The sequence below is a fragment of the Alligator sinensis genome, unplaced genomic scaffold (assembly GCF_000455745.1).
Source record: "Alligator sinensis unplaced genomic scaffold, ASM45574v1 scaffold237_1, whole genome shotgun sequence".
NCBI classification, from domain to species: domain Eukaryota; kingdom Metazoa; phylum Chordata; order Crocodylia; family Alligatoridae; genus Alligator; species Alligator sinensis.
Window position 1 is genome coordinate 1,397,537 of NW_005841849.1, and position 27,586 is coordinate 1,425,122.

Below are 27,586 nucleotides of genomic sequence, written 5' to 3' on the forward strand. Positions count from 1 at the left end.
CGAGCTGGTATGTCTGGTTCTCTGCCTGGCAGTTCTGTCATCACCCGATTATTGATCAATGCAGGTCCATTTAACGCTGAGCCAGAAAACCTGTGAGTATGTGGAGGAACATAAAGGGAATGGCTGGTTCTTGGTAAACTTCAGGGTCAGTCAACTGTGATGAGGGGTGGGCTGCCTCTAAGAGATAAATAAGGGACCACAGCAGTCCTGGGATGAAGAGATATACATAAACTCTCCTGTGCAGAATGCCGATGTGGGAAACAAACCGTTTAGTTAAATAGGGTTGAGGAGTCTGACTCAGTAGAGAAAATATGAGTCTCCTGTTGAGAGAAGGTAACTCAGATCAAGCTTCTCTTCAAAACCAGTGGATATACGGAAGTTTTCTTCACTTAGGGTGTGACAAAAAACTTCTAGGGCCTATGGCTCTGCTCCCCCACATAGGTTTTTTTTCTTTTCTTCTCTTTCTTTTTCTTTGTCTTTTCACATGTCTGTTAACCTGGTTGCCGCATATGACCTGGCTCAGATAGAAGGGGGTTGATCTAGCCTGTCCATTGTTCTGAGTTCTGACCACATGACATGGGGGCTAGGCTTAAGCCAATGTCACTCCAGTAGGTAATGCTGATGTTTTTCAAATGGATTGGTCTGCTTCAAATAACACCTGTCCCTGACTGGGTCCAGGTGATGAGATCAATAGGGCTTTTTAAGAGGGTCCCTCCATGTTGGGGGGATGGACATCTTCTGGACACAGAATCAAGCCACGTACCTCCAGAATCCTCTGGACATTGCTGTGAGTAACTTATCTGATTTGTAGCCAGTAACTTAAATCTAAGTGTTCTAGGTGCTGACTAAAAGGGCCAATGAGCCCCTTACGCTATTTTGCTCAAGGCTGTTTTCTTTCAGAGTTCATTTTTGGTTTATATTCCTTCCCATGCCTTCCCTCTCCAAGCAATCAAGCTACCTATCATAGCAAGCCTGGCAGTAAATGTTTGAGAGGGATTGGGCAAGTCTTTTTTCTCCCTTTGCTGGGCTGACTAAGGGAGGCTATAAGAAGCACCCAGGTATATCTTGCTGGGGCTAAGTAACCCCTAGGTCTACAGGGCCCGTGTACCCCAAGCAGCACAGAGCTGTAACAGAAACCGGAGCTCAGGTGGTGGCAGGGGTTACACCAGGCTTGTGGGTGTGCTTTAGGAAGGGGCGTGGCCAGAAGTTGGCTCCCCTGGGGCGCCATCCAAAGCTTGGTTTTGGTCAGGTACAGTGAAGTGGGCAGCTCAGCTCCTGAGCACCCCCTACTGGCCCGCCACATAGGGCATCTATGGTTGTCAGTAAACTAGACCTCAGTACTTCAGGAAGGTCCCCTGGATTCTCCAGGAAGGTCCCCTGGATTCTCCAGCAAGCTATAAATTCTGTGAAAATTCAAACATGGTATTTTTATCTTTACTCAACAGTGAAAAATGTGACTGGTGTGTTATCTCTATCACATGTTTCTTTACTCTCCTCCTGAATTTTCTGTTTTGGTGTGCTGTGTTTTTTCTGTGTTGACTGTGAATAGTTACACGGTAGGTGGAGAAACCAGAGAGTCTGGCTGGGAGCATGAGAGACTTATCAGCAGGATGTTTCTGTTGACATTTAAATCACCATCCTCCTGAGATGAGCACATGTCTCTTTGTCACTTACTGCAGGTCCACACTGCTCTGTTCCATGCTTGGGAACACTGCTGGGAGCAGGCTTTGTTCTTTTGTTCCCATTCCATGTGTGCCAAATGCTGGGAATGAGGCAGTACTAGTGAGGGAAGGTAGCTGCTTTAGAGCAACCTTGAGCACACACCAATAAGTTTGCCTTAAAGCCCAAAGGGAATGCCAAGCCTTTGGTCAGGGCTTCTATAATGTAGCTACACCACTTCATTTCCAGAAGCTGGCACATGCAGATAGGGAGCAGCTGTGGAGAGCACGTGGTATAAGGGCACCTTTCAGTACATTCACCCTTGTTAAATGTTCTGTGCAGCCACACAGTCCAGAAATGTACCTTTTGGCCTAATAAATCTTAGACACCTCTTTCTTGGGCTCAGTGAGGTAGATTCTGCTGAAATTCTGTAGTGGAGTTTGTCAGTAGGTGGTCCATGCAGAATTGGCAGAGCATGAGCAGGCCTGCTGGCTGGCATCCAGCAGCCACCCCTCTTTCACCCTTCTGCACCTGGGAGATGTGAAGTGGCCAAGAGGGGCCTGTAAGGTGCATATTAAAACCAGTGTGTCACTTTAAACAGACTGTTTTATCTTTCTTGGCAGGGAATGTTACACAGAGAAGTGTGTCATGAATAATTATTTTGGAATTGGACTGGATGCAAAGATCTCTCTGGACTTCAACAACAAACGTGATGAGCACCCAGAGAAGTGCAGGTAGGCCGGCCAGTTCGGAGTCAGGTGGCTTTTGGGTCTGTAGAGATGGTAGTGGCTACCTCAGAAGTGACTGATATTAGTTTGTAATTTTGTGCGGGAACTTGAAACTGGTCATCTGAAACCACCATTGGTACATCATCACCTTGATTGCTTGGTTCCTCTCCAGGAAGGAATGATAGCAGGTGAAAGAGATTACTTTCTGATTGAACACAGCATGGCTAGCTTAGGAGTTCTGAGAACTACCTGTGATATGGGTTTGATGCCATTGTTACATTTACTTAATGACCTCAATAGCAGAATTTCTGGTATGGCTGCTTTCTAGCTACAAAAGAACCGTGTCCCAACTCCAAATACCCTGAAAGCTGGTATTTGTTCCCTCCCCTTATTTAATCCTACTGGTGAGCCCTACAGTTCTTCAGATACTTGTAGAGCAGGGGTTGGCAGCGTTTTTGGGCAGAGTACCAAAAATGCCCACAACCTCAACTTGTAAGATGTTGGTATGCCAGGGGCAGACAGCAGGGGTGTTGTGAGGGGCCTGATGCCTTGTTATGGCAGCACAGCCCTGGACCCTTCCCCGCCATCTGCCCCGAGGCATGCATGCCCACCACAGAGCCCAAGCTGCTTGCAGCAGGTGGTGGGGAGACTGTAGGCCATTGCACCCCAGGGTGTGTGGAGCCCCAGCTTGGCTCATTGCTGGTGACTGGTGCATGCGCACCTCAAAATGGATGGCGGGGAAGGGGCTGGGGCTGAGGCTGCACTACCACAAAAAGGATCAGACTCTTCACAGCTTCGCTGCCATCTGCCCTGAGGCACACATGCCAAGCAAAATGTCTTTGTGTGCCACACTCTAATGCATGTGCCAAGGGTTGCCTACCCTTGCTGTAGAGAGACGGATTCTTTCGAACAAGCTGAAGCTAAGGTATTCACTCTTTGGGCAACATTCAGCAGCAGCTTTTGTTCAGTGACACGAGTAACTGGATGCTCCTCCCCATTGGGAGTATCTGCAGATCTGTTTGAGCTTCTGTTATTGGATCTTCTCTAACTTTTTTTTTTTTTTTTTTTTTGAGGCCAATGTCTATTTAGCATACAAGGGATGACCACTGCCAGTGCTTGTCCTTTCTGGAAGGGAAGGACTCTAAGGGATAAGCCATATAATTTCACTGGCCTTTTCTCTCACTATGAGGGTAAATGACAATGCTTTGTGCTGACTGTTGTATCTCTTGTTCTTTTGTTTGCCCTTCTTAGGAGTCGCACTAAAAACATGATGTGGTACGGAGTGCTGGGGACCAAGGAACTGTTACACAGAACATACAAGAACCTGGAGCAGAAGGTCTTGCTGGAGGTGAGGAGTCAAAATGTACATGCATGACTGAATCTCCCTCTCAGTCCCACCCCAGTCACCTCTGCTTTGGGCCTGGGGAGATTTTTATTCACCTTTCAGTGGAAAGTAAATCTCTGTTTACATCTGCTTCGGTCCCTTTGCACCTGAACTCACCATGATAGTTCCAGAGAAGACTTCCTGATTTCAGTCCTTCTGACTTCCTGACTGTATTAATGTATCCCAATGCCTCTGCGTGTACAATGAAAACACTTCTGTTACCTAATACAGAGCCTTTGTGTTTGCTAGGAAATTACATCCGATTAGAATTGTGTATGCTGGCATAATGTTAAGCATGACTTGGCACTCAGCATAGACAGGGACTGTCTTGTTTAACACTGTGTGTCTTGTACACACAATAACTCTTAACTTGTTAACATCATATTGGTTCAAACACATTTTATAGGGATCAAATTAGAGGGCAGAGTGGTGTTCTTCCACACACAAAGCAGGCTGCACTTAGGTGAGCCCTACTCACAGCAAATTGTGCAGACGTTCAAAATGTGCCCATGACATTGTTTGGCTTCTTTTTCGAGAAACTTGACTGCACCTAGGAGCCCTGCTACACTTTTCCCATGTTTGATTGATGAGAAGTTAAATATAATAGTATCTCCCAAACAGAGTCTACTAATGAGAGGAAAATGAGCATCCACATACAGGGAATGATGCCCTTCCTTTCTTTTTGTACCTGAGGAATAAAATAGTTAACAGTATTGATAACTAAACTGTCATCAGTGGATATCTGAACTAACAACATGCAAAGATGAATGGGCTTTTCACTAGCCCCAAACTGATGGTTCCAGGCTCTCTGTGGACTCATAGCTGCATTGGTTATGCTTTTTCTTTTACACATGTAGCAGTTAGATAATAATGACTTCTGTGTTTAAAAAATAACCAAGGTTCTGCAGAGCAACACAAAGTAGCTTTAGAAACATCTGTGCAGCATATGGAGCACCTGTTTCTGTTACAGCATGATGTAATTATCAGTGTAGAGAAGACCTTATATTCCTAGAAATTGTTGCTGACAGTGTACTTCAGTGCCAGGCCAGAAAGAGCGTGGTCTAGAAATCTTCTGTTCTCTTCATTGGCATGACTAGCAGTTACAGACTGCTCATGAAAAGGTTTTAAAATTGTTGACTGCAAACATTGTGCTGTTAAACCTAATAGTGTCTTCTCTTGTGAATAGTGTGATGGACGTCCTATCCCTTTGCCCAGTCTTCAGGGAATTGCTGTACTTAACATTCCTAGCTATGCAGGAGGCACCAATTTCTGGGGAGGCACCAAGGAAGATGATGTGAGTATTCCTAGAAACTGGTAAATCAGAAAACAAGGAACTTCGTTACCATCTCCTATTTATGCACCAGTTGCTCCTGAGACTAGATGCTAGGAAAGGGTATTTCTGGAGGCATCTGACAGGTTTCTCTATTAAATGGATGCATATTCAGAAGTCAGACTTCAGTAATTTGTTCTCCACAAGGATCAGCAGTGAATTGTACAGGAGCTTGGTCATACTGGAGCCTTTTGCCTTTGGTGGAATGCTTTACATGAGGCCCACGATACAGGCAACCCCCGCTTAGTGCTCTTAAATGGTTCCTGAAGAACCGAGCGTTAAGCGGAATAGCATTAAGCGAAACTGGAAGTTTTTGATGAACCAAGATGGCAACACAAACAAACTGGCGTAAATTGCACAACGAGGCTGCATGCCCATGAGCATAATAACAAAACTTGCTGAGCACTAAGTGAAATCAGGTATCAATGTAAAACGAGCATTATAGTGAAATAGCACTAAGCGAAACAGCATTAAGCAGGGGTTACCTATATTACCCATGTACAATTCCTCTACCCTGTGAGTCCCTAAGATAAAGCCAACTGAGGCCGAGAGAAGCCATTGGATCAGGTTTACAGACATTTTCTTTCATGCCAGGTACTGGAAAATATCCAGTCTCATAGGAAGAGCAACTTTCTTGCTGCTCAGAGGCTTTATGTGCCTGAGTTATACTTTAGCTGCTGTTGAAAGGCCACTGTGGATATTGAGGCTGCTTTTTCTCACACCTAGATGACTGCAGAACTCCTGTTTGTAGCATCATTGCTAATTTTACAGAGAATAAATAGTGATAGCGAAAGACCAGGGTCAAATCTCCATCCATGAAAGGGAAAGGAAGTTCTCACAGAGCAGTATGTGACCTGAATTCTCTCTCCCTCTAGACATTTACAGCCCCCTCCTTTGATGACAAGATCTTAGAGGTGGTAGCTGTGTTCGGTAGCATGCAGATGGCTGTGTCACGAGTGATTAACCTACAGCATCACCGGATTGCACAGGTATCCAGATGTTTTTGTGACCTCCTTGACCAACATTGTACTTTTTTCTACCCCATCAATGCTTGCTTTGAACGCTAAAGCCTATGACAGGTCTTCTTGCTCTGTCCCAAAAGGCCATAGAAATCAAAGCTTTATGGCTTTCTCAGTCTATATTCTGGCAATAGTGCCAGGGTTTGCAGGGATGAGGGCTTAACAGTAAGGTAACAAAGCAACAGAAGGATTTATTCTACGGGAGGAAAAGGTTATACGAAAAACTGACTGTGTAGTTTGAAGGCAGAATACACAAAACCGAGTTCAAATTTCTCACCCTCTTTCCTGACTACAATGCCATCCTCCAGAGTCCTGTTAGAGTTTCCAGACTTCAGCCTTCTGGCTGAGTCTTCCAGCCACTGACCACTGGGGACCTACACTCAGCCAAGGCCTGGGTTGTTCCAAAGCTCCTAAACACCTCCAAAACCAGACCTCCACCAGACTTATTCACTTTGTTGAAATCTCAGAATTCTCCAGAAAATTCTTTCCTTCTGGGAGCAGCCAGAATTCACCTAGTTGATGGTCCATCTACCTGAGATACCGTCATTACTGTGGTGCTGATTTTCCCATTACTGGCAGACAACAACACCTTGGGTGCCCATCCCACTCCCATGTTTAAGAGGGGCAATTATTCTTGCTCTAGTAACACAGTTGGCAAGAGATCCTGAGTGGTTTTATCTTGTCCCTTTTCCTTAGGTTCCTTTGATACAACAACTCATAATTAGAGATCTGGTCATAACCTTTGACTGAGTTGTATCCCAAAAGATAGATACAGACAATCTACCTGACATGGAAAGAACCATGTGGGTAAATCTGATTTCATAGATTTCATAGACATTAGGGCTGGAAGGGACCTCGGAAGATCATCGAGTCCAGCCCCCTGCCCAAAGGGCAGGAAGTCAGCTGGGGTCATAGGATCCCAGCAAGATAAGCATCCAGTTTGCTCTTGAAGGTGTTCAATGTAGGCGCTTGAACCACCTCTGGTGGCAGGCTGTTCCAGACCTTGGGGGCTCGGACAATAAAGAAATTCTTCCTTATGTCCAGCCTGAAACGGTCTTGTAGTAGTTTATGACCATTCGACCTAGTCGTCATCCCTTGGGGCGCTCTGGTGAACAAACGTTCCCCCAGATACTGGTGGTCACCCCTGATAAACTTATAGGTGGCCATCAGATCACCCCTGAGCCTGCGCTTTTCCAGGCTAAAGAGCCCCAGGGCTCTCAGCCTGTCATCGTAGGGTCTGCTTCCCTGACCTCTGATCATGTGCATGGCTCTTCTCTGGACTCTCTCAAGTTTCTCCACATCCTTTTTGAATTGTGGAGCCCAAAACTGGATGCAGTACTCCAGCTGTGGCCTCACTAAGGCCGAGTACAAGGGGAGAATGACGTCCCGGGATTTGCTTGAGAAGCATCTATGGATGCAAGCCAGCGTTTTGGTCGCTTTACTAGCCACAGCATCACACTGCAGGCTCATGTTCATCTTGTGGTCAATCTTGTGTTGGTAGCTTGGAGTTGGCTATATACACCTTGGCTTTCCCCTGCTGAAATGGGGGAGTTGTTTGAATTCTTCCTTGCTTTTTCAAAGTTTGGTGTCATCGGCGAACTTGGCCAGTCCGCTTCTGACTCCAGTGTCCACATCATTAATGAAGATGTTGAACAGTATGGGTCCAAGGACAGAGCCTTGGGGGACCCCACTGGTCACAGGACACCACCATGAGTGACTTCCATCAATTACTACCCTCTGGGTCCGACCCCGGAGCCAATTTTCCAGCCAGTGGATCGTGGAGGACCCAAGGTGACTATTGGCCAGTTTCTCCAAGAGGCGATCATGGGAAACCAGATCGAAGGCTTTTTTGAAGTCAAGATATATGACAACAATCTCTTCTCCCTTGTCCAGGTGATAGGTCACCTGGTCGTAGAAGGAAATGAGTTTGGTCAAGCAAGACCTACCTGCAACTGATGGTGTAGCAGTACTTAGAACTGAATGCAAGGAAACTTTTTCAAAGGAAATGAGCAGAACATTTTTTGGTAAATTTATTTTACGGCCCATTTAACTCGCTGTTCATGTCTTGCAGTGTCGGACGGTTAAGATAGCGATCCTAGGAGATGAGGGAGTACCTGTCCAAGTGGATGGAGAAGCCTGGATTCAGCCTCCTGGGTATATTTGGATTGTTCATAAGAACAGGGCACAGACACTTACCAGAGACAGGGTAAGAGTAATCCTCTGATGTACTAATACTAGACACATACTTTAAAATCATATATGCCCCCCAAGAGGGAGCAATATCCTCATAGTCTCTATGTGGAAACTACATGGGATGTACAGCATTTTTCATTAGAGACTCAGCAGCTGGTAAAGGAACATTATTAAGATGGCGTTTAAAACATACAAAATGCCAAGATCAGAGTTGCCTGTGCAACCATTGGTTTGGCTCCCTTGGGCATATACGTTAGGATACAACCTTTACCTACGTGCTCACGTACTGTTTTTTCCACAGGATCCCCACCACATTCAGTGCTGCGGATGGATTTTGTTCAGTTAATCAACTGGTCAATATTTTGATTTCTCCTCCGTGTTCAATGTGTGGCCTATGTCTTATTGACCAAGTAAAGTGAGATCCTGTGCCCATCCCAGTTGTGTGCATGCACACACGTCTGTCTCCCTCATAGCTTTAGAATGCCTTGTCTGCTTGCTTCCAGTGTCTCGGAATGTTTTCGACATTATAGGACAGAACTGCGCTGACTGGTGAACACTGGAAAACCCAAGAAGGACATAGGAGATAAACAGGGCCCCTTGCATTTTGTTAGCTGACCCACCAGCATCTGCCAGCTTTGTAATTGTCTACAAATCAAAGACCTAGTTGAGCATAATGCCATTCCTCCATGTCAGCTGTTGCATCCTCTCAGGAGTCTAAGATGTTGATGCCCTCTGTGGCTTATCTCCGAACTGCAGAGTAAAGAAACAGGAATACTGAGGGTGGCAGGAGGAATGGAAGTTAAGTGAGACTGGGAACATGCAGAGCCCCTGCGCTGGGAAGGCAAGAATGAGTTACCCTGGTATGGAAAGGAAGAGAGGAGAGAAGGACGCAGCCTCTGCCATGGCAAAGAGAATGGGAAGATGGTGGTATGCTGGGAAGACGGCATGTAACAGAGTACTTGACATGGTGGGGAAGAATGGGATGGGGGTGCTCAAAGTCCTGGCACTGGTGGAGAGTAGGGGATACTGGCGGAGAGTAGGGGATACTGGCGTGAGAGAGGAGAGGGAAGTGAGCATGGGTATAAGGGGGAAAGAGGTAGCACACAGTCTGTGGCATTGAGAAGAGAATAGGGGACCAGGTATGCAGGGAAGGAGAACACAGAGCCTTTTACATCTTGGGGGCTAGGACACTGAGGAAAACTAAGCTCATGACATGCATGGGAGCAGTGCAGGAAGCTTAAAGAGCCCTTGGCATGAGGGTGAGCGCAGAGTTAGGGGCATATGGGTAGTGTGTGAAAGGGCCCTGACATGCTATGAGCTTGGGTCTATAAAAGCAGTGGGGTGTTTGACCCTTAGTTTGCTGCATGCTATTCAAACCTGTTCTGAAGGCAAAGCAGTGACTCTCTTCATAGCATTTCCACAGTGCCCAGCATTCAAGCACCTGAATGTCTTTCAGTCATGAATGGTTGTCTGTTTTCACAACAGCCCCATGAGGGGAAGGTGCATTTTCCTCATCCAGTAGAGGGGGACTGAGGCACAGAGAGATCAAGGTCAAAAGGGTAACTGATTTCAGATTCCCTATTTTTGACCATATGTAACACTGTGGAGTACTTTACACATTCAAAGCACCGCTCCAACGGGGCGAGTTTGCAGCCGCAGCAGCGAGTTTTCAGCATATCAACAGACAGACCCCAGGGGCTCAAATTGGGTGCCCAACAAATGAAGAATATGTAATTAGTGACCATTTTTGAAAATTCAGCTTAAGTGCCACTCTGGAGTTCTGTGGCAAAGGAATTCTTCAGGGCTGCCGTTCCTTTCCTGAGGTCTCCAACTCTCATTCACTACCTGCCTTTCCACCTTCCCTAGCAAATGAAGCAGGTCCTGTGTATGTAAGTCTCTACTACACAGCCCTGATTAATAATCCACAGTATGGTTCCTCCTGTGCACTAAATGAGGCAGAGATCCTATGGAAATAATAGCATGTGGCTGTGTGGTCAAAGGCTTTTTTATAAAGCTCACCGCAGGATGACCGAATCAAAACTGTACAGGAGACCTTCACTCTGGAATTTCCCAATTTTAACTGACTTGGTGAGCTTAATAATGTTCTTTTTACATGCTGTTGTGTGCAGAATATCCTCAGGTGTTTGTTTGTTTTTTAAAGCAATCTGGAAAAAGCAGCAATTCCATGGCATGTCACTTCCTGGATACCTGCTAGGGTTGTCCGCAAAGTTAGAATGTTTAGATCCCAGCCCCCACCATATACACTCTTCTAACACAGTAGGCTGATCACAGGGGCAGGCTGTCATCCTTTTTGTGGACCAGCACTAGAGGGGATGGGATGTTTTGCCATTGTTTTTCACAGATACTGTCAGGCAAAAGAGAAACAGTGAGACTAAGGGATCTTGGGTTCCATTCAAGGCTCTGGAGTAGGGATGTCAAACTCACCTGTGCCTGTGGCCTGGATCTGAACTGCAAGGAGCCTCCCGGGACACATCTGGATCTGGCAGCACCAGTGGCACGAGAGTTTAACACAGCCCCCTGTTGCCAACATGTGCCCATTGGGGCTCCATTGCTTGGAATCTGTCATCAGGCCCTTCCCCTTTAGCTCTACCCTCAGATTCCAGTCTTCTCTGGGAGCCCCATGGGCTGGGTGAAATGACTCCATGGGCTGCACATTTGACACTCCTGCTCCTGAGGAATGTTCTGACTCTTTCCCCCCTGTCCTTTCCAATCTGTCCCCTTTCCAGTCCTGGCCCTTCATGACCCTGGATGCCCATCCCAGGGAATGCCCCTCTTCACTTAGTCACATTCTCCTTCTCTCGCAGCAACTTATCTCACCCCTCCAGACTCCTCAAGCCAGTCACAGTCCCATTGACCAGCCATTCCCAATTTCCCCATGCATCCCCAGCCTCCTGCCCAACTAGTCCTGTGTTCCCTCCTCCTGTTCCTGGGTTCACATTCAATCTTTCCTTCCCTCCTGGTTTCCAGTTGTCCCTCCTGCCCTTGTTCCACATGATCAGTGGCTCTCAGTATCCATCCTGGCTTCCTTCAGTCTTAGCGTCCTACCCAGGTGTTTTAATTCTGCCTTGCAGCTCCTTGGTTGATCTCACTCTTCCTTATCTTCCCCTGGCTCTCAGTCCCACCTCTCCTTTTTTCCCTTCCTAGTTCCTGCTGTGTTTGACAAGTCAGTCCCAGTTTCTATCCTAGGTGGCAGTATCCTTGCCCTCTCTCCCACCTCCGCTAGCTTCCAGTCTCTCTCTATTCCTGGACCTCAAACTCTGTGACCCAGTCTGTTTCCCACTGTACCCTACTTTGGGCCCCTTTGCATTTGCACCATATTATTTCCTCCATACTGCCAGGGTGCCAGCAGAGGGCATCACTGAGAATACAGGAGAGGTATGATCTCAGTCCCAATGTCAGGTGCCAGTCCAAGCTGAAGCATGGTTAGACAAGGTGGGACTTTCAAGGCTTTGACCTGGCAAACTCTAAGATGTCTGACTGAGCTTGCTGCAAACTGCAGCTTCCCCGCCTCCCAAAGGCTTAATAACTTGGCCAGAGTTGTCTGGATTTTGCCAGGGACAGAACAAGGCACATCCTTGAAACAAGTAGCCAATTTTTCCATTGCTGCATTTCAAGTCGCTGCTTCAAAGCACAAGGGAGCTACAGGTTTTGAAAGAAAAGGTTGCAGAATTTTTAACATGACCAGCCTTGGAAGTGCTGGCCCAAATTGTGAGACTTTTAAAAACAAAGCAAAACAGAAGCTTGAGACAAGCACCTGGCAAGGAAAATAGCCCAAAGGTTTGAAGTCTGGCCAAGTTGCAAGCAGTTGAACAGCTGGTCTTACAATGGACAGTTTTGTGGAGCCTTAAGAGATGGTGCCACTAGCCCTGCTTGTAATAGTGGTGCATATAGCTCCTACAGGGCTACTTATGGGGTATGCAGAGAAGGTTTGGGGAGATTTATGAGGTATCTTCAAATTTGCTTACTATATCTGTAGGCATTTGAGAACACACTGAAATCTTGGGAGGACAAACAGAAATGTGAGTTGTCCCGGCCCACCTCCTTCACCTTGCATCCAGAGATCATGTCAGAAGAAGAATCCACCCAGATCAACCAGTTTGGCCAAGCAGCGGGAGCTCTGATTCACAGGTGGGACTAATCTTTTCTCTCCTGTGGGTTTGCAGTCCTCCTTTGGCTTCTTGATCTCTCTTGTCAGTTGGGGAGACCACTACCACTCTCCTAGCTTGAGTGTTAATGAAATTTCATTTCTTATGGAGCTGCCTTTATAGTCACACTATCTGTAGTGCTCATCTCTGTCTCAAAGGCAGCAGGCTTGGAATAGGGTATGGCTTTGCATCCTCTTATTGTGCAGTTTCCTTGCTGTACCAGTGTTTAAATCCACAAAGTGAAGTTTCTTGAGTCACTGGAGCAAAATTGAGCCTGGTGTAAGCAAGCACAGCTTCCTTCACTGGGAGGAATGCCTGCTTACAACAGGCCTGAGACGATAATGAAAATAGAGACCTGTGTTCATCAGACATAGCCCTAAATGTTGCCAAGGACCATCTGAAATGAAACAGCTGCTCCTCTGGGAATCAAGAAGATATACTGGGTACCTATTCCCAGGGCTACAGCAGAAATTTCTGAAGAGGATTTATGTACTGGCACACAAGGGCAACATTCCACCCTTTTCTCAGGCAGCATGCTCCCTGTTATTTGCAATAAAAACAAACATGCAGACATATCAGAAATGTATCCTGAACCGTGCATAGCTGCCACTAAAATTGCAGTTCTATTTGTAGTCTTATCAACGCTATTAGAGCTATATTTTAAACTCTGGCCCACACTACATGCACAGAGAACGCACATGACTCCTGTTTTTGTATGCAGTCACCTGTAAATGAGCACTTTCTTTCAAACAATACCTGTAGTCCAATGGAGGCTAACCTATTTGGCAGACTTGCCCCAAATTAGCCCTTCACTCTCTCCAAATGCCTCTCCAATCCCCTTCCCCTGTGCAATCTGCTACTCTGCTTGCTTCCTGCCCTCTGCTTCCTGCCTTATCTGCCACTGTGCTGCTTGTTCCCTCACTGCTCTGGTGTGTACCATACACACAAGCTGCCCATACCACTTGTGGCACGCATGCTACAGGTTGGTCATCGCAGCTGTAGACCATCATGTATTGCAGTCTACTATAATTCCTTGCCTGCGGTGTAGTCATCTCAGGAATGCTCTAGCTTGAATTGGATAATGTGAGGAGTAACTGCCTTTGCTTGCCCTCCCCAAGTCAGACCACAAGCACTGAATTCTCCTGCTCTGCTAAAGATATGCCTATATCCAGAGAAGCCTTACTATGGTACTTCCACAGTCTCATCCCCAAAAGTGTATTGAATAAAATAGCTCAACAGAAAAGGTCTCTCTCTGTCCTTGAGAATCAGCTGACAATATCCCTGTCTCTTTCTCTAGTATTCGAGAAATAGCACAGTCCTATCAAGACATGGAACAGGAACTTGCTCATGCAGTCAACGCCAGCTCCAAATCTATGGACAAAGTGTACGCCAAATCCAAATCAACAGAGGTACCTGTACTCACTCAGTGACTTGCACTTTTCCAGTTTCTGTTGCTCTTGTTCTGGTTTGAGTAACCGAGTGATTTGTATGTGTTTTTCTCAGACTTTCCTTCTGAGTGTTTGACTTCTAGGTTTGCCTGACCTTCCATGCACATGTCCTGTCTCCACAGGGTCTGAACTGCAGCCTTGTGGTAGAGATGGTGAATAACGTTAAGGCCCTGCATAATGAGACAGATCTGCTGCTTGCTGGCAAAATGGCACTGGTAAGAAGGGATAAATAGGAGTGAGGGACACAGAGTATCCCTTGTTCTGTTGGTTTTTTTACTGGGGCTAGGACATGCAGTGTCTTGCCAACCCCTGAATTACTTTGGCTTTATTACAAATCAGTGCAAACTTTTACTAGTGGAATTTAAGACAACTGTAAACAAATTGAGAAGTCCATTTTCTGTCTTATAGTAGCAATACATTTATAGCACACAGTCAAGCTAGTTAGCTGGAGGGGTGGTGAAATTCCATAATCTGTTCTTACATAGAAGGGGATGTTTGGATACGTAGCTCCTCTTAGAAACGGGAGGTTTATCATAATTTAGGTGTTACCTTGTGAGGAAAGCTTGTGAAAGGGAGGACAGTCTGCATTTCACTTTGTGGATTTTAACTGTTTGCCTTTGTTTCTGTTTCTGGTGCAGCAGTTGGACCCCCCCCAGAAGGAACAGCTCCTAGCAGCACTGACAGACATGGATCTTCAACTGAGGAAGCTAGTGGATATCCCTTGGCTATGGCAGCTCATGGAGCCCAGCTATGAAGAGGTAATATCCCCTAGACAGGAGCACAGCTGTTTCCTTGGCTGCTTTCCTTTTTGCTGATTGGCCCTTTTCATCTTGTGTGAATGGCTCCCTGTGGGGAAGTCACAGGCGTGAGAAAGAAACTCAGGCTGCAGAGTTATTTTAGGTCATTTCTGACCAGGATCTCAATGAGACTAACCTTCCCTTATGTCCCTCCCCATCTGGAACAGACTGAATCTCCTCGCTACAAGGTTTATGGACTATGCTAGATGCTACTTGCCATGCTCAATCACTTTGTGTGCATTTAACACTTACTTTCATTACTGATACAATTTCCCTGTGTGTTTCTGCAGAACCAGATGCTGGATTATTCTAAGCGCAGTCGCAGCGGCAAATTTCGACTGGTGACCAAATTTAAAAAGGAGAAAAACAACAAGAATAAAGAGACTCGTAGTAGCATGGGACTGCCGGGTATCGCCCATCTATGCATTCATTCCATCTTCCCTGCTGCACCTGTTTGTTCAAACTCCCTGACCCTCCTCTGTGTGTCTATGGTTCCTTTTCTCCTCTCCCTCCTCCATTCTTCCTTTCCATGGACCTTCACTCACACGTTACACAGTCTGTCTGGAGTCTTTCTTTTTCACATGGCATTGTAGTGTATTTGCTATGTTCTCTCTCTCAACCATAACTGCACTGAGCAGATATTCCCAAACAGAAACTGGAGGCACGCTCTGAAGAGGTCTACAGAGACTTGGACATTTTCTGGGATACTCTCAGGAGGGCAAGAGAAGTGGACTTGGGGTCTAAGGCTTGCAAAAATCAAAAGGACTGTGGAGCCCAAGTCTGCATAACTCCAAACCTCCCACTGCTTATGCTCCCTGATGTGGTTAATGATGCTTTTTCTTGTTGATTTGCTCTCAGGCTTTAATCAAATGTCATGTCTAATTGGCTAGGGATCCTGCATCAATATTGGTGCACCCTGAGCTCTAATCCTATTGGCCAGTAAATAAAAACTGGCCCATGAAATCAACAAATTGGAAATGATATTAGGACACTTTCTCTCCAATTCTGTTAATTGATTTTTTGGTTAATTTTCTACCTATGAAAACTTTCTGCCTCTACGATTTGGGAGTACTACTTGTTCTGTGGGATCATGGGCATTGTCCTCTCCCATGGAATTCTAGCTACTATTGCTTTCTTCTCCCTGATGCAGTGGTGTCTCCTCTCATTTCTCTGAAACTCTGGGGACTTCGTTTTTCTCTTATTTAGAGGCTACTCAAGAAGCTGGAGGTCATTTTGGGTTCATTGGCAGCCTTTTTTTCCTCCCTCCCTCAGGCATCAGAGAGGGAGGCTTTACTGGTCACATCTACACATACCCCTAAGATGCTGTTGTTACTGTGCCATCATTTAGTACTTCCTTTTGGAAGTACTAAATGATGGTGCAGTAACAGCCTGTACTGTGCTGTGCCAGCAGCACAGTTATTTTTAGCTACTACATTGCCATAGCAACACACTATAATGAGCAAGTGCATTGCTGCAGGGATGTAGCGGTGGTATCACGGTTTTTGCCTGTGGATGCTACGTCGCCATAGCATTGTGTGTAAATGTTCCCACTGAGTACTCAGTGTAAGTGCCAGTACACAGTTACTCCAAGATAGCAATGAAAAGCTCCTCTGGGCTAGATTCTCTAGTGTGTATTTCACAGTCTTTCTTGTTTTGTAACATGACTAATACTTTCCTGGTAGAAGTAATAGCAAACTTCCAATGGCACATCCAGTTCCTCCAAGGCAGTGGCTGGACATGAGTGTAAGCAGACTCTCATGATTTATTGCCTCTGGCCTGGTGGTTCTCAACTAGGGTGCTATAGCACCCTGTGGTGCCTTGAGATCCTTTGAAGAGTGCCACACCTCTCTTAGCACTGTTGTGTGCGCAAACATGGTTCACACAATAAACCCAGAGATTTCAAATAGGAATCTATAGTGTTAAAAATATTCTGACCTGCTGAGGTCTTTTTGAGTTTTTGCAATGGAAGAAACTGCCCTATTATTTTTCTACAGTCAAAAAACAAGTGAAAACTAAGAACCAACATTTTCTGAGGGGTGCCTTTAGTCTATCTACAGGTGCCTCAAGTCTAAAAAGGTTGAGAACCACTGATTTAGCCTCTGCTTAAGAGAATAACTGACTTTAATCTGTCTTCCTTTCCTTGTTTGAAATTGTAAATCCTGTTGTCATCCTCTTCCTCCCTTCATCTGGGGTTGTGATACTGTTTGCCCTTTCCCTTGGGTTTCCTGTTGGTGAAGAGTACTCTTGGTGTTCTCATCTTTCGCACTTTTCTTTCTCCTTTGGGATTCTGGGTACTCAATGCACTCCTGCTTTTCCGTCTCTGACAGTTCACCTCTGGGGAACGGAGGAGGTTGCGGCCTGGCTTGAGCATCTCAGTCTTTGTGAGTATAAGGATATCTTCATCCGACATGACGTCCGGGGCTCTGAGCTCCTGCATCTCGAACGGAGGGACCTCAAGGTACTTTCATGATCGGCTCCTCAGAAATAGCCAGCTGCATGTGCTTGGAAATAGCCAATATATGGTCCACTCCAGATGGCTTTGGCTGGAGGAATGGGTTCATCATGGCCTTGTTTTATTCTCTTTCCTTCTCAGGTCACCTGATTAATACTTTATTTTATAGAGTAGTAGCATCATGGGAGGGCAACCACAGGGTTGTAGGCCAGCCATCCAGCTCCTTTCTGTTCCCTTATGTTGTAGCCCAGGGGAGTCTGACATACATGGAACCCAATGATCTGACCCATGAAGCCCTCTGATCCAGGCTGTCAGTCACAGACTGACCCCTCATGCCATATGTGGCATGTGGAGCCCATCAGGTGTGTGGGCCATACTGCCCTGGGTCTGGGGCTGGTCCAGATTATGCTGTGACACAGCCAGGGCACAAAGCTGGCCCAGTAGCAAGCCACAGGCAGTGCATGCCCCATCCTGGCCCCCTGTGCTACATGCTGTGGCACAGTCAGTCCAGCCCTGTTGACCTTGTGCAGTACATGCTGGCCCCACACTCCCCCCCCCCCCCCCCCCCCCCGGCCTAGGCCTAGGGGGCCAGCATGGGGTGCGCACTGCATGCAACACCTTGCTGGACTGTCCTCGCATACTAGCTCTGGCATGCACAGATGGCCTAGGGCCTGATTTAGACTGGCCCCAGAGCCAGCGCACAAAGCCAGTCTGGTGCTGGGATCCTTTTATGCTGCCCTGGAGTGGAGGTGGTACATGCAGCGCCTCACCAGGCCAGTCCTGCACACTGGGTCTGGTGCATGGTCCTGATCTGGCCTAATGACCCTCATGTGGCCCGCAGTGCCAGACAAGTTTGACACCCATCTTGTAGCCCAGTCCAACACCCGCACCAGTTGCAGTCATAGCTATCTAGACTTTCCCATTTTTAACAATGGGGAATGAAAGGATTATGACATAGTCTCCACCCCTTCCCTTTTTGCAAAGTATACCACAAGTCTGGCTAATTGCAGTTGAGTGTGCAGTCATACCTGGTACCCTGGTGGTCAGATGACAGTTCAGTGTGATCTGCAACAGATCGTGGTCTTTACCCATGTGTTTTGTGCTTGGCTGTTGTCCTCATTCCCTATGATCTGTACAGTTCTATCTAGTGTCTTGCTTTGAGTCCATAGTTTGTATTCACAGTTGGCCACATGGAGAGTGGCCAGCGTCGGCAGTGGCAGTTTTATGCCTGCTCTATTACTGTTGCTTTTACTTCATTGTGCTCTGATAGATGTTTGTTGCATGCTTTGAAGTTTTAGATGGATCTGTGAAGCTCATAATCTTCTCATATCTCTTTCTGTTTATTTTCTATTTAGCTGATTAGGTTGTACCTGGTTGGCTCAGTTTTTTCCTTTTATTTAAAGTGAATTTCTCTTCTTTTCCAGGACCTGGGAGTGACCAAGGTGGGTCACATGAAGAGGATATTACACGGGATCAAGGAGCTGAGCCGGAATACTCCTGCCAGCGAGGTTTAGCCTCTGTTTTTGCAGCCTGTGTCTACCATTCCCCCTAACGTCTACACAGCACTCACCTCACAGAGCAAATGTGCTCAAAACTATCTCAGCAGATCAGCCAAGCTGTAGCTGCTCAGAGTTCATATTGACCAATCATGGTGCTACCTTTTTTCATGTGGGTACAGCTGTGTCCAGTCAAGAGACACCTTTTGTGTTTAGAAGGGTGGAGTTTCCTGGATATAATTCACCTGCTGGTTGGACAAAATCATTGTGCTCTCAGACATGGAAAGTCTTGGTTCCAGGAACAACACAGGTCTCCTGACAATAACAACACAGCTACCTTTAATGTAGAATTTCATCATATTGGAATTATTCAGGGAAGAAGATGTACTGGCCAGTCTTAGTCCAGGAGTGTCTAGTAGCCTTTTCAGATTCAAGACTTTCCCATTGGGCTGTATGTCACAGCTGTATTGTACATCACACATATGGGACAGAACTTTTTTTTCTCTTGTAGGACAACCCTTCAGTTGCATGTAACTTGCAACAAAAGCTCAAAACCAGTGCAAGTCGCTATTATATAGCGAGTGATTCTCTCTTGCACTTATGCCTTCCAGTCAGCAGCACATATGGTTACAACAGTCTTTTGCACCAGCCTGCAGTCTTTCCCTTGGCCTGAGACTGTCCATTCTCTGTCAGCCAGCAACAGTGATACAGCTCCAATATTCCCAGCCACAGCTGGCAGCTTTGTGGGAGTTCCAGCCAGCCAGAGGACATCATCCGACTCATGTCTTATCCCCTGAGGCTGGAGCAAATGTATGACAGGCAAATTGACTCTGATTCTGAATTCACTGGTAGGAGACTGGGGGAAAGGAAATTCTCAGGGCAGGAGAGGAACACAGCCAAGAACTTGGGCCAGTCAGAAAGTATAAATTAGTCAAATCCAACATAGCTTTTCCCCGTTTTCTTAGGGATGCAGCCTGTCAGGCACTGATTTAGACCCACTTAGAAATGCTTTCATTTCCATTTAGTGCCATTTCCATGGCCCCAAGCAAGTGCTTTTATTCCTATACTTGGAAAGAAAACTTTCCTGTCTCAAAGGGACAAAAAGTTCTCCTTAAAACTTGCATCTCTTCACCTAGTTCAGTTTTTACCCATTTTTCTAGGTCTTTCCCTCTTCTCCCAAGCTGCTTCTTTCTCTTACCAGTAGATTTCAAAGGAACATCATGCATGCTTCTTGGGACTGTACCTGCTAGTGAGAGTCCATGTATCATGAAACATTAAAGGTCACACAGAAGTATTGATTGTTTGGTACAAGGCTGGTGAACATGTTGAAAAGTGTGTGTTTGGTGAATAGCCCCTGGTGTCACCAACTGTGCAAAATGGGAAAGCCAGCACTTCTGAATCAGAGAGCCTAGGCTGCTTTCACATTCTTGTTTCATTGGCTGACCCCTGTTGTGTGATTGGCAAAGCCCAGAGACCCATGTGCTTCATTGAGTTGCCACAAGTCTCCCTGGGGAGGGCACTGGAGGCCATGTAGCACTGCCAAGATGGGAAGGAATCTTAGTTATGTTCTACCTTTTGTATGCATGTAATCTTTAGTTTTTTTTACAGAGTGGCATTTGCCTGACCATGGCTGTCAGCAGCAGAATAATACTGTATGCAGTATGATCTGATTTCCTTAGTTTCTTTTTCTTTATTAAGATAACCTTAGCTCTGTGCATCAACTGAACCTGCAGTGTTAGTTAGGGTGTTTTATGTAATGAGTTTTGTACCTTGGGAGGTTATAGGCCAGTTTTGTCCCTAGTGCCAACTCTGTTGAACTCAAGAGGATCATGCTAAGGATTTCTCTGGTCCTCCATGGTTTACTCATGTAAAGTTGTTGGAGGGCTACACTTGCTTAATTCTGAAACCAAAACTAGCGTAGACCTTGTGGGGAGGGAGCAGACAGGAATATGTTAGCTTTGCTCCAATTGCTGTTCATTAGTCTCCATTTCCACAGTGTTTTTCACCTGTTCAGTACAAAGCTCACATGCGGAATTTGATGCCATATGTATTGGATGATACAGAATTGTACATACAATACTTCCCCCCAAAGTTTTTCCCAATTGCTATGATTTGCTTGTCAAGATGTTAAATCTGTATGAACATGAGGAAATCCCACTGTTAAGCAGAACCATTGGGCATTGCAAGAATATTCCTGAACTTTTGCATTTTTGCTGGTGATAATCAAGTGACAGCCACTTCCCTTTCCCTGTTAGCCCCTTTGTATAGAACAGCATATGTATGTAGGGCTGGGAGAGTACCTCAGGAAATAGAAGTACCATGTGATTACCCTGGAGAAAGATACTGCAAGGAGAAGGGGCTTATCTTTTGTTCCACCGACTGGTGGATAAGATGAAGGAACCGTGGTTCTTGCCATGTGTTCTCCAAGAAAGAGGCATCATGTGTATTTACCCAGCTTTCTTTATTGAGTTCTGGGCCAATTATATTCTTCCCTCTATAGGATCAGCCCGTCTGTATCCTTCCCACTGTGATTGATGGTGAGATCCAAAGAGCTCACCCCATATTTAAGCATGTTCTGTAGAACTGCACCATATTGCAGAAGGGCTGAAGAATATCAATACATCTGCTCTGAGTAGCGAGTTTTGCATTGAGAAATTTTCATGTCATCAAGGGTTAAAGTCTGCACGTTTATTATTTTCCCCTTTGTTGAATCCTGATCCATTTTTGTGTGTGTTTCATCAACATATTCATTGCCAGTATCATGCTCTATCCCTGATTGAGGGAAGGTCAACCTTCTTTAAGAGTTAGAGAATGTGGTCTTATTCAATCTGTGTGCCTTTGGACATGCATCATGGTGTGTGTGTGTATTTATGTTTTGAAGGGAAGGTTACCTCTGTGTACCACTGTGCCATTGGGAATAATGCCCAGAGGTAAAATGGGAGCACTGGTGTTAATCAAGAAAAGATGTCCCTGAGAAATAGTAATACTGAGGTTCAGAATTGTCCCTCTGGCATCTCAGTTTTTCCATAAGAGAGAAACTCAGGAAAAAAAACAAAACAGGCTGACAATATACCACTGCTGCTTTGCCAAAGCAGAGGCTCTTCTACTATATCAAGCAAAATGGCCACTTGGGAGAAGTTGGCACTTTACACAGCTTGTACGTGTATTCTAATTGTAAAGAAATGTGAGTTGTGTTTAGGCTTCAGGTCATCTTCTGCCTCAACATCGCTGTACTCCCTGACATTGATTTTGGAGGAAGGGGCAGTATCGTACTGTAGGAACTAGGCACACAATTTCTGTTAGCTATAGCAGGATTCATTGCCCAAGCAGTGCACTGGAAATCTACACCTGTCAGCCCATAGTCTTTTTCAGTCCAGTGGAGTTGCCTGCACTAGTTTGGGACAGAATTTGGCCATTAAAATTAGCTGAGTGGGAATGTCCCTGTTTGGACCTCCTGTAAGAAGAGGGCATTTGTCTGTAGCATGCTTTGACCTGTTCTGATCAGGAGTTTCTTGCACACTTTCAACAGGTGTGTGCCGGCTGCTCACAGCATAGGGGAATTGTTTCTTGTTTGGTTCTACTGGAGCTTTTCACCGTGTCAGACCACGAAGACTTGACTGGATATACGCTCCACTAGAGAGGTTGCATCTCTAGTAAGGAGCCTCAGATTGCACAGAGGCCCTTTATCCCAGTGTCTCTTGGAAAGTGCTTAATGTTGGACTTCTCATGTAAGCTTTCTCTGTTTTAGTATTATTTAATGCGGCATACACGATCTGCATGATAAAGTGACAGACTGTTTACACAGGACATTTTGAATCTAAAAGAAATGTGTGTACTGTAACAAAAAGGAGAGGATGAAAACTTTGTTTGTGTACTGCTGTCTGCAGTGATTGGATGTCTGTCTCATTGCCCACCCACTATCATTCCTCAGGGGTGTCCCACCATTCCTGTGATCCTGTTAGAAGCATGGGGAAGCATCTGAATCCCTGTACAGTCTTGGGAAAAAGGTTTTGTGCCTTAAGAATGGGACCTGATTCCCTCCTATTTATTATGTTAATTTATACAGTGATTATCTTGGAATTGTCTTGTAGTTTATGTACATAGTTTGCTGTTGACTGTTGTAAATAGTTTTTTTTCTTGTATATAAAGTAAACGTGTTTCTGATCTTCCAGTAAAGAATTCCTCTAGTTACTGTTTTCATCACTTGAGAGGGCTACAGTGCCAGCTTCTTGGGAAATGGGAACTCGGAGGCTGTGCTGGGAGAGGATAACTTTATCCTGAGCAGAATAAAAAGTTCAAAATCTTCAAAGCTGCTCCTGTAAAAAGGGGATTTACTCAAGAAACAAAGAGATTCTAGCCATGATTTGTGTAGATTAACAAGATAAGATCTTCTTGCTCTAATTATCTAGGGTGGAAGAGAAAACATTATATATTTTGAATTTTTGAACAAGTGTCTATAAATCTATAAATATGCTATAGAAAGAAAATGAAATGCTTGTACATGGATTCAGTGGCTGTCAGCTCATTGCTAGGATTGGGGATTTGATAGGAATCCCTTTGATGTAGCTTTCCCTTTACAGGTCAACTGTTTTTATTTTTGTTTTTTAAATGGCCAAGAAGTTCCTGCGCCATTCTAGATTGTTGTCAGGATATAAGAAGCTATTCCCTTTTACATCAGACTTTTAAATTCTGAGCTAGATTCCTCTCTTTCATTTCCAGCCTCATTTCACAGGTGCCTAGAAGGTAAGTGTTTACAGGTACAATTTATAGACTGAAAATTAGGGAAATGTTATTTGCAATAACTTTTCAGGAAATCTGGAAATCAGCTGAGGTAAAAGATAAATAATACATCTCTAAGCTTCAGACCCGGAAGGTTAGGGGGTTGCAAGAGAAGGCTGTAGGCCAAATTCCAAATGAACTCTACTTCCATCTGTATAAATAGAGCGAGGTCAATGTGTACTTGTAAGATTTCAGTAAGAATCTTGTAACAAATTACTTCCAGTCTTAGGACCCAGTTCTTCCAGTGCTCCAGTAACAGTTTCCAAATAGGATTCATTCAAATGAATTATGATGTTTGGGTGAAGTAAACACTTTGCAGTAGTTAGACTGACCGCTTTCTAGAGCTGCTCTGTTGGAAAGAAGGAATGTTTTAAGGTGTTGGGCACAAAGGAAGTCCCAGGAATAGGGTAGCCTCTCTGCCAGCTGGCACTGCTAAAACACTACATTAAGGTGGTAATTCTAAGAACTTATTTACAAGAAAGAAAACTAAGAATGTAATATAAATGTACACCACTGACTCCTACCAGCTGTGGGGTTGGAACACTGTAGTAAATTATGATATGGAAAAAAGTGGTTGTAAGAAGGCCATATGGAACGCCACCAAGAGCAGAAGAGAAGAGTTAACCCGTAACAGTACAGTTGTATTTTGTTTGGTTTTTCCTGTTTTGGATTGCAGAAGTCAGCAGCATCCAAATCTGGGCCACATTCTGTCGCATTGGATGCAGTGGGGCAAGTTCTTCCCAACTGGCTGCATTGTTGTGGTTGAGGCTGACCTAGTGGGCCAGGGAAGACGCTAAATATACAGAAGTAGTGGTGGGATTTCTGTTACTCTGTGTTGTCACTAAGTCTCTACTGTGTTTCCTTCCCTGTCCCCCAAGGCTTTTCTCTTGCTTTGTGCAAAAGATGGGGAGAGACGGAGGGTAAAGGGGGACACCTAGAGGTAACATCCTGCCCCAGTTGTCCTTTGTGTCAATCAGTAGCACCAGAAATGACTGGTAATCTCTGTTGTGGCTTCTTCCATGCTACCAACCAGTACACTGCCCTCCTGTCTAGCAGGCATCCGCTGTGGGCTGTCTCACAGTTGGATGCATAACCACAGCTACGTCTTGCGTGGAAACTTCATGCCAGAGTGCCTGCAGTGGAAAGTGGTGCTGATGTTAGTGAGCTGGCATCATCCCTTTTTCACAACTGGAATAATACACTGCATTTCTTTAGCAGCTTCCAGCTTAGGATCTTGAAGCATTTTACAACCCTCTGAGACAGTTCTGTAAAGTAATAAAAATTACTGTGTCAACAAGGAGCAAACAGATGAAAGACCCAGCAAGATCCTCATGATTGGATCTTGCTGGACCTTTGCAGGAGATTCTGCACAGGCTTTTCCTGGAGCAGGTAGTGATGGTTTGTTGTGGGAGTCTAATGCAGAAAATAGATCAATTCAATGGCAGACCTTCTTTGTAAGAGGAGGAGTTGGTTTAGAGTGGGCAGGTAAGTGCTTGCATACTATATGCTATTTTGTGTACCCCTGACATTAATGCACTTACCACATTGGGTAGGTGCTTTGAAGAACAAATATCAGTACCTGAAAGGATAGGATGGGGTGGTCCTGTGACCAGCTTGCTCTCTGCATAGACTCTCAGTGTTAACTGGACTGGAAGGACAAATTTGGCCTAAGCTCTTTTCTTTGCTATATAAAGAGCAGAATGCTGAACTACTTTTTGTCAGGGGCATTCTTCAGAGTCCTGCTTACAGGGTCCTGCTGTGCTTCTGCATGAGCTGTACTAGCCTGCCAAGGGAGAAGCGTTCTGTGCCTTTTGCTCTATCGTAAGTAAAGAACCTGCCAAAGGTGGCATATCTTGTAGAATCATATCTTGTTCATGGGGCAACTGAGCTATTGGAGGCAGAACTGGACTGGCCTCAGGAGACCTGGCTTCTAGCCCTCACTGCCTCTGGCCTGCCGTGTGAATACATGCGAGTCTTGCTACCTCAGTACCTCCCTGTCCCCATCTGTAGAACAGGGATGGTGCTATCTCTTTAAAATCCTTTTAAGATACTGATGGAAAATGCTGTGTAAGAGTTGGATGCCAGAATGCTGTCTCACCTAAAAGAAACCCTGGGTGACTAGAATTATACATCACTAAGCCAAGATCAAGTAGAACTTGTGAAGGTAGAAGGCAGGGTGGCACCTTAGAGACTGACTGTCAGAAAGGTAGAGAGGCATGAGCTTTCATAGGCAGCAACAAATGCTATGAAAGGACTGGCAAAAAAGTGTTATATAGAAGGGAAAGGAATAAGGGAAGGAGATGCTACTAAGAGAGGTAAAGAGAATTGACTGGATCAGTTGAGACGAACAAGGTAGGTAGCACCTTGAGGGATGATGGATTTACAGCTGGTCCAGATAATGGGATAGGAACCCACAGTCCTTGTTGAGACAATGGTTAACCCAGTCCAGTCTGGATGATTTCTTGTTCCTCTAATTTACATTCCAAATTTTGCTGGACCAGCTGTTAACTCCACTTTCCCTCAAGGTGTTAACTGCATCTTTCAGACCATCCAATTAACTTACTCTTTACCCCTCTGCACTGTCCCCTCCTCCATCCCTTTCCTTCTATATAAAACCCTTTATTTCTGCCAGTCCTTTCAGAGCATCTGATGAAGTAGATTGGATGCTCTTGCTTCTCTGACCCAGTCTGAAGTCAGAAGGCAGGGTAGTATGCACCTTTACAGACTGACTAAGATAGAGAAATCACAAACTTTGTTGAACCCAAGTTCACATCATCAGATATTGTGAAAGGAAGGGAAGAAAGCAGAGTATAAGGAGACAGAAATCAGAATACAAGAGACAGGGGAGGGCAGGAGGTAGAGGGCAGTGCTAGGAGAGAAAAGCAAAGGAATAGTAAACCCATAGGAATAAAGATGGTAAGCCTTTAGTTTACTGCTAGTTTGTTTTTCCCCATTAGCAGTGCTGCCCTCCCCTCTTTCTCTGCCCTCCTTTTTCTTTTGTATTCTGAGTTTTGTCTCCTTATACTCTACTTTCTGCTGTCCTTTCACAGCATCTGAAGAAGGGAGCTTGGGTTCACAAAAGCTGATGTGTTCTGCATATCTTAGTCTAGAAAGGTGCATATCTACTCTGACTTCAGATGCCAGCAGCTATATTGATTTCAGACTAATATGGCTGACTGCCTCTCCCAGTCTAAGATGTCATCCTGCTCTACCTTCTACCTACTTGAGACTAACTCAGCTAAGCACCTGTCTGAGAGGTGAAGGGATTTCAGACTTGAAAAACAAATATCATAGTTTTATTCAAGTACTTGAGAAACTCCAAAGACAGGATGTCCTTTGTCTAAGATTCCTTCAGTCAGAGCTGAAAGACCTCTCAATCCACATTTTGAACTTCTAGGATTCCTCCAGTAAACCAGCATAGATGAGCTTTGATGTTCTCAGTGCCAAACAAAGCAAAAAAGCAATTGAAATAAACCTTTGGGGGTTTTTTATACATCCTGCAAACGTACCAAAGGGCACAAGCCCATCCTTTTCTTAGCAGCTAAGTTTTATAAGGAGGGTTTTGAGCTGAGAGATCTTCAGGTCCAGGACAGATTTTGCTCTAAGTGCATTTCTCCATGATGTTTATTTTGCCATACCCTATGAATCATTCTGCTGTGGTTCCTTTCCTATCAGTCTTTCAAGGATCTTTCTATTTATTCCCATTTACCTGCTCCCTATCCTTCTGAGGACAACTTTTTGTCATCATCTGTCTGACCAAAAGAAATGAGAAAGAAAGACGAGAAAGAATCCAAATAAATGTAGGTTTCCTACATAGTAATATGGAGCACTTCCTGTTGGTAACCAGGCCAACTATGTATGTGTGCCCTGGCTGAGAATGGGACAGTTAAGGGTATATGAAATCCACTGTACTTAGTGGAGGCCTATTTCATCTGAAATCTTGTATTAATAGAAGATTTGATGGGGGGGGACTTGCTGGGAGGGTTAATTTTTTTTTTCAAAAGATTTGGAAAAGATTTGGAGAGCTTTGATGATTCAGGCAGTCCCCAGTGGCTGCAGCAGGGAGCTGTAGCCGTCTTCAAGCTGGTAAGTACTAGGGGCAGGGGAGAGGGGAGGGGACCGTGGGGGGACCCCT

The 27,586-nt window shown here is 45.2% G+C and overlaps 1 protein-coding gene across 1 annotated transcript in view; it reads left to right on the forward strand.

Annotated features, from left to right (window-relative positions):
- Positions 1 to 26,208, forward strand: part of DGKD (diacylglycerol kinase delta) — a 69,831-nt gene extending 43,623 nt beyond the window's left edge. The window contains exons 18-30 of the mRNA XM_025209456.1: positions 5 to 92; positions 2,283 to 2,393; positions 3,639 to 3,735; positions 4,958 to 5,065; positions 5,977 to 6,090; positions 8,192 to 8,326; positions 12,311 to 12,462; positions 13,777 to 13,888; positions 14,050 to 14,142; positions 14,566 to 14,685; positions 15,015 to 15,132; positions 17,052 to 17,182; positions 18,601 to 26,208. Of these exons, the coding sequence (XP_025065241.1) occupies positions 5 to 92; positions 2,283 to 2,393; positions 3,639 to 3,735; positions 4,958 to 5,065; positions 5,977 to 6,090; positions 8,192 to 8,326; positions 12,311 to 12,462; positions 13,777 to 13,888; positions 14,050 to 14,142; positions 14,566 to 14,685; positions 15,015 to 15,132; positions 17,052 to 17,182; positions 18,601 to 18,690 (1,469 nt within the window). The 3' untranslated portion in view covers positions 18,691 to 26,208. The remainder of the gene's footprint in view (positions 1 to 4; positions 93 to 2,282; positions 2,394 to 3,638; positions 3,736 to 4,957; positions 5,066 to 5,976; positions 6,091 to 8,191; positions 8,327 to 12,310; positions 12,463 to 13,776; positions 13,889 to 14,049; positions 14,143 to 14,565; positions 14,686 to 15,014; positions 15,133 to 17,051; positions 17,183 to 18,600) is intronic.
- Positions 26,209 to 27,586: the final 1,378 nt, after the last annotated feature.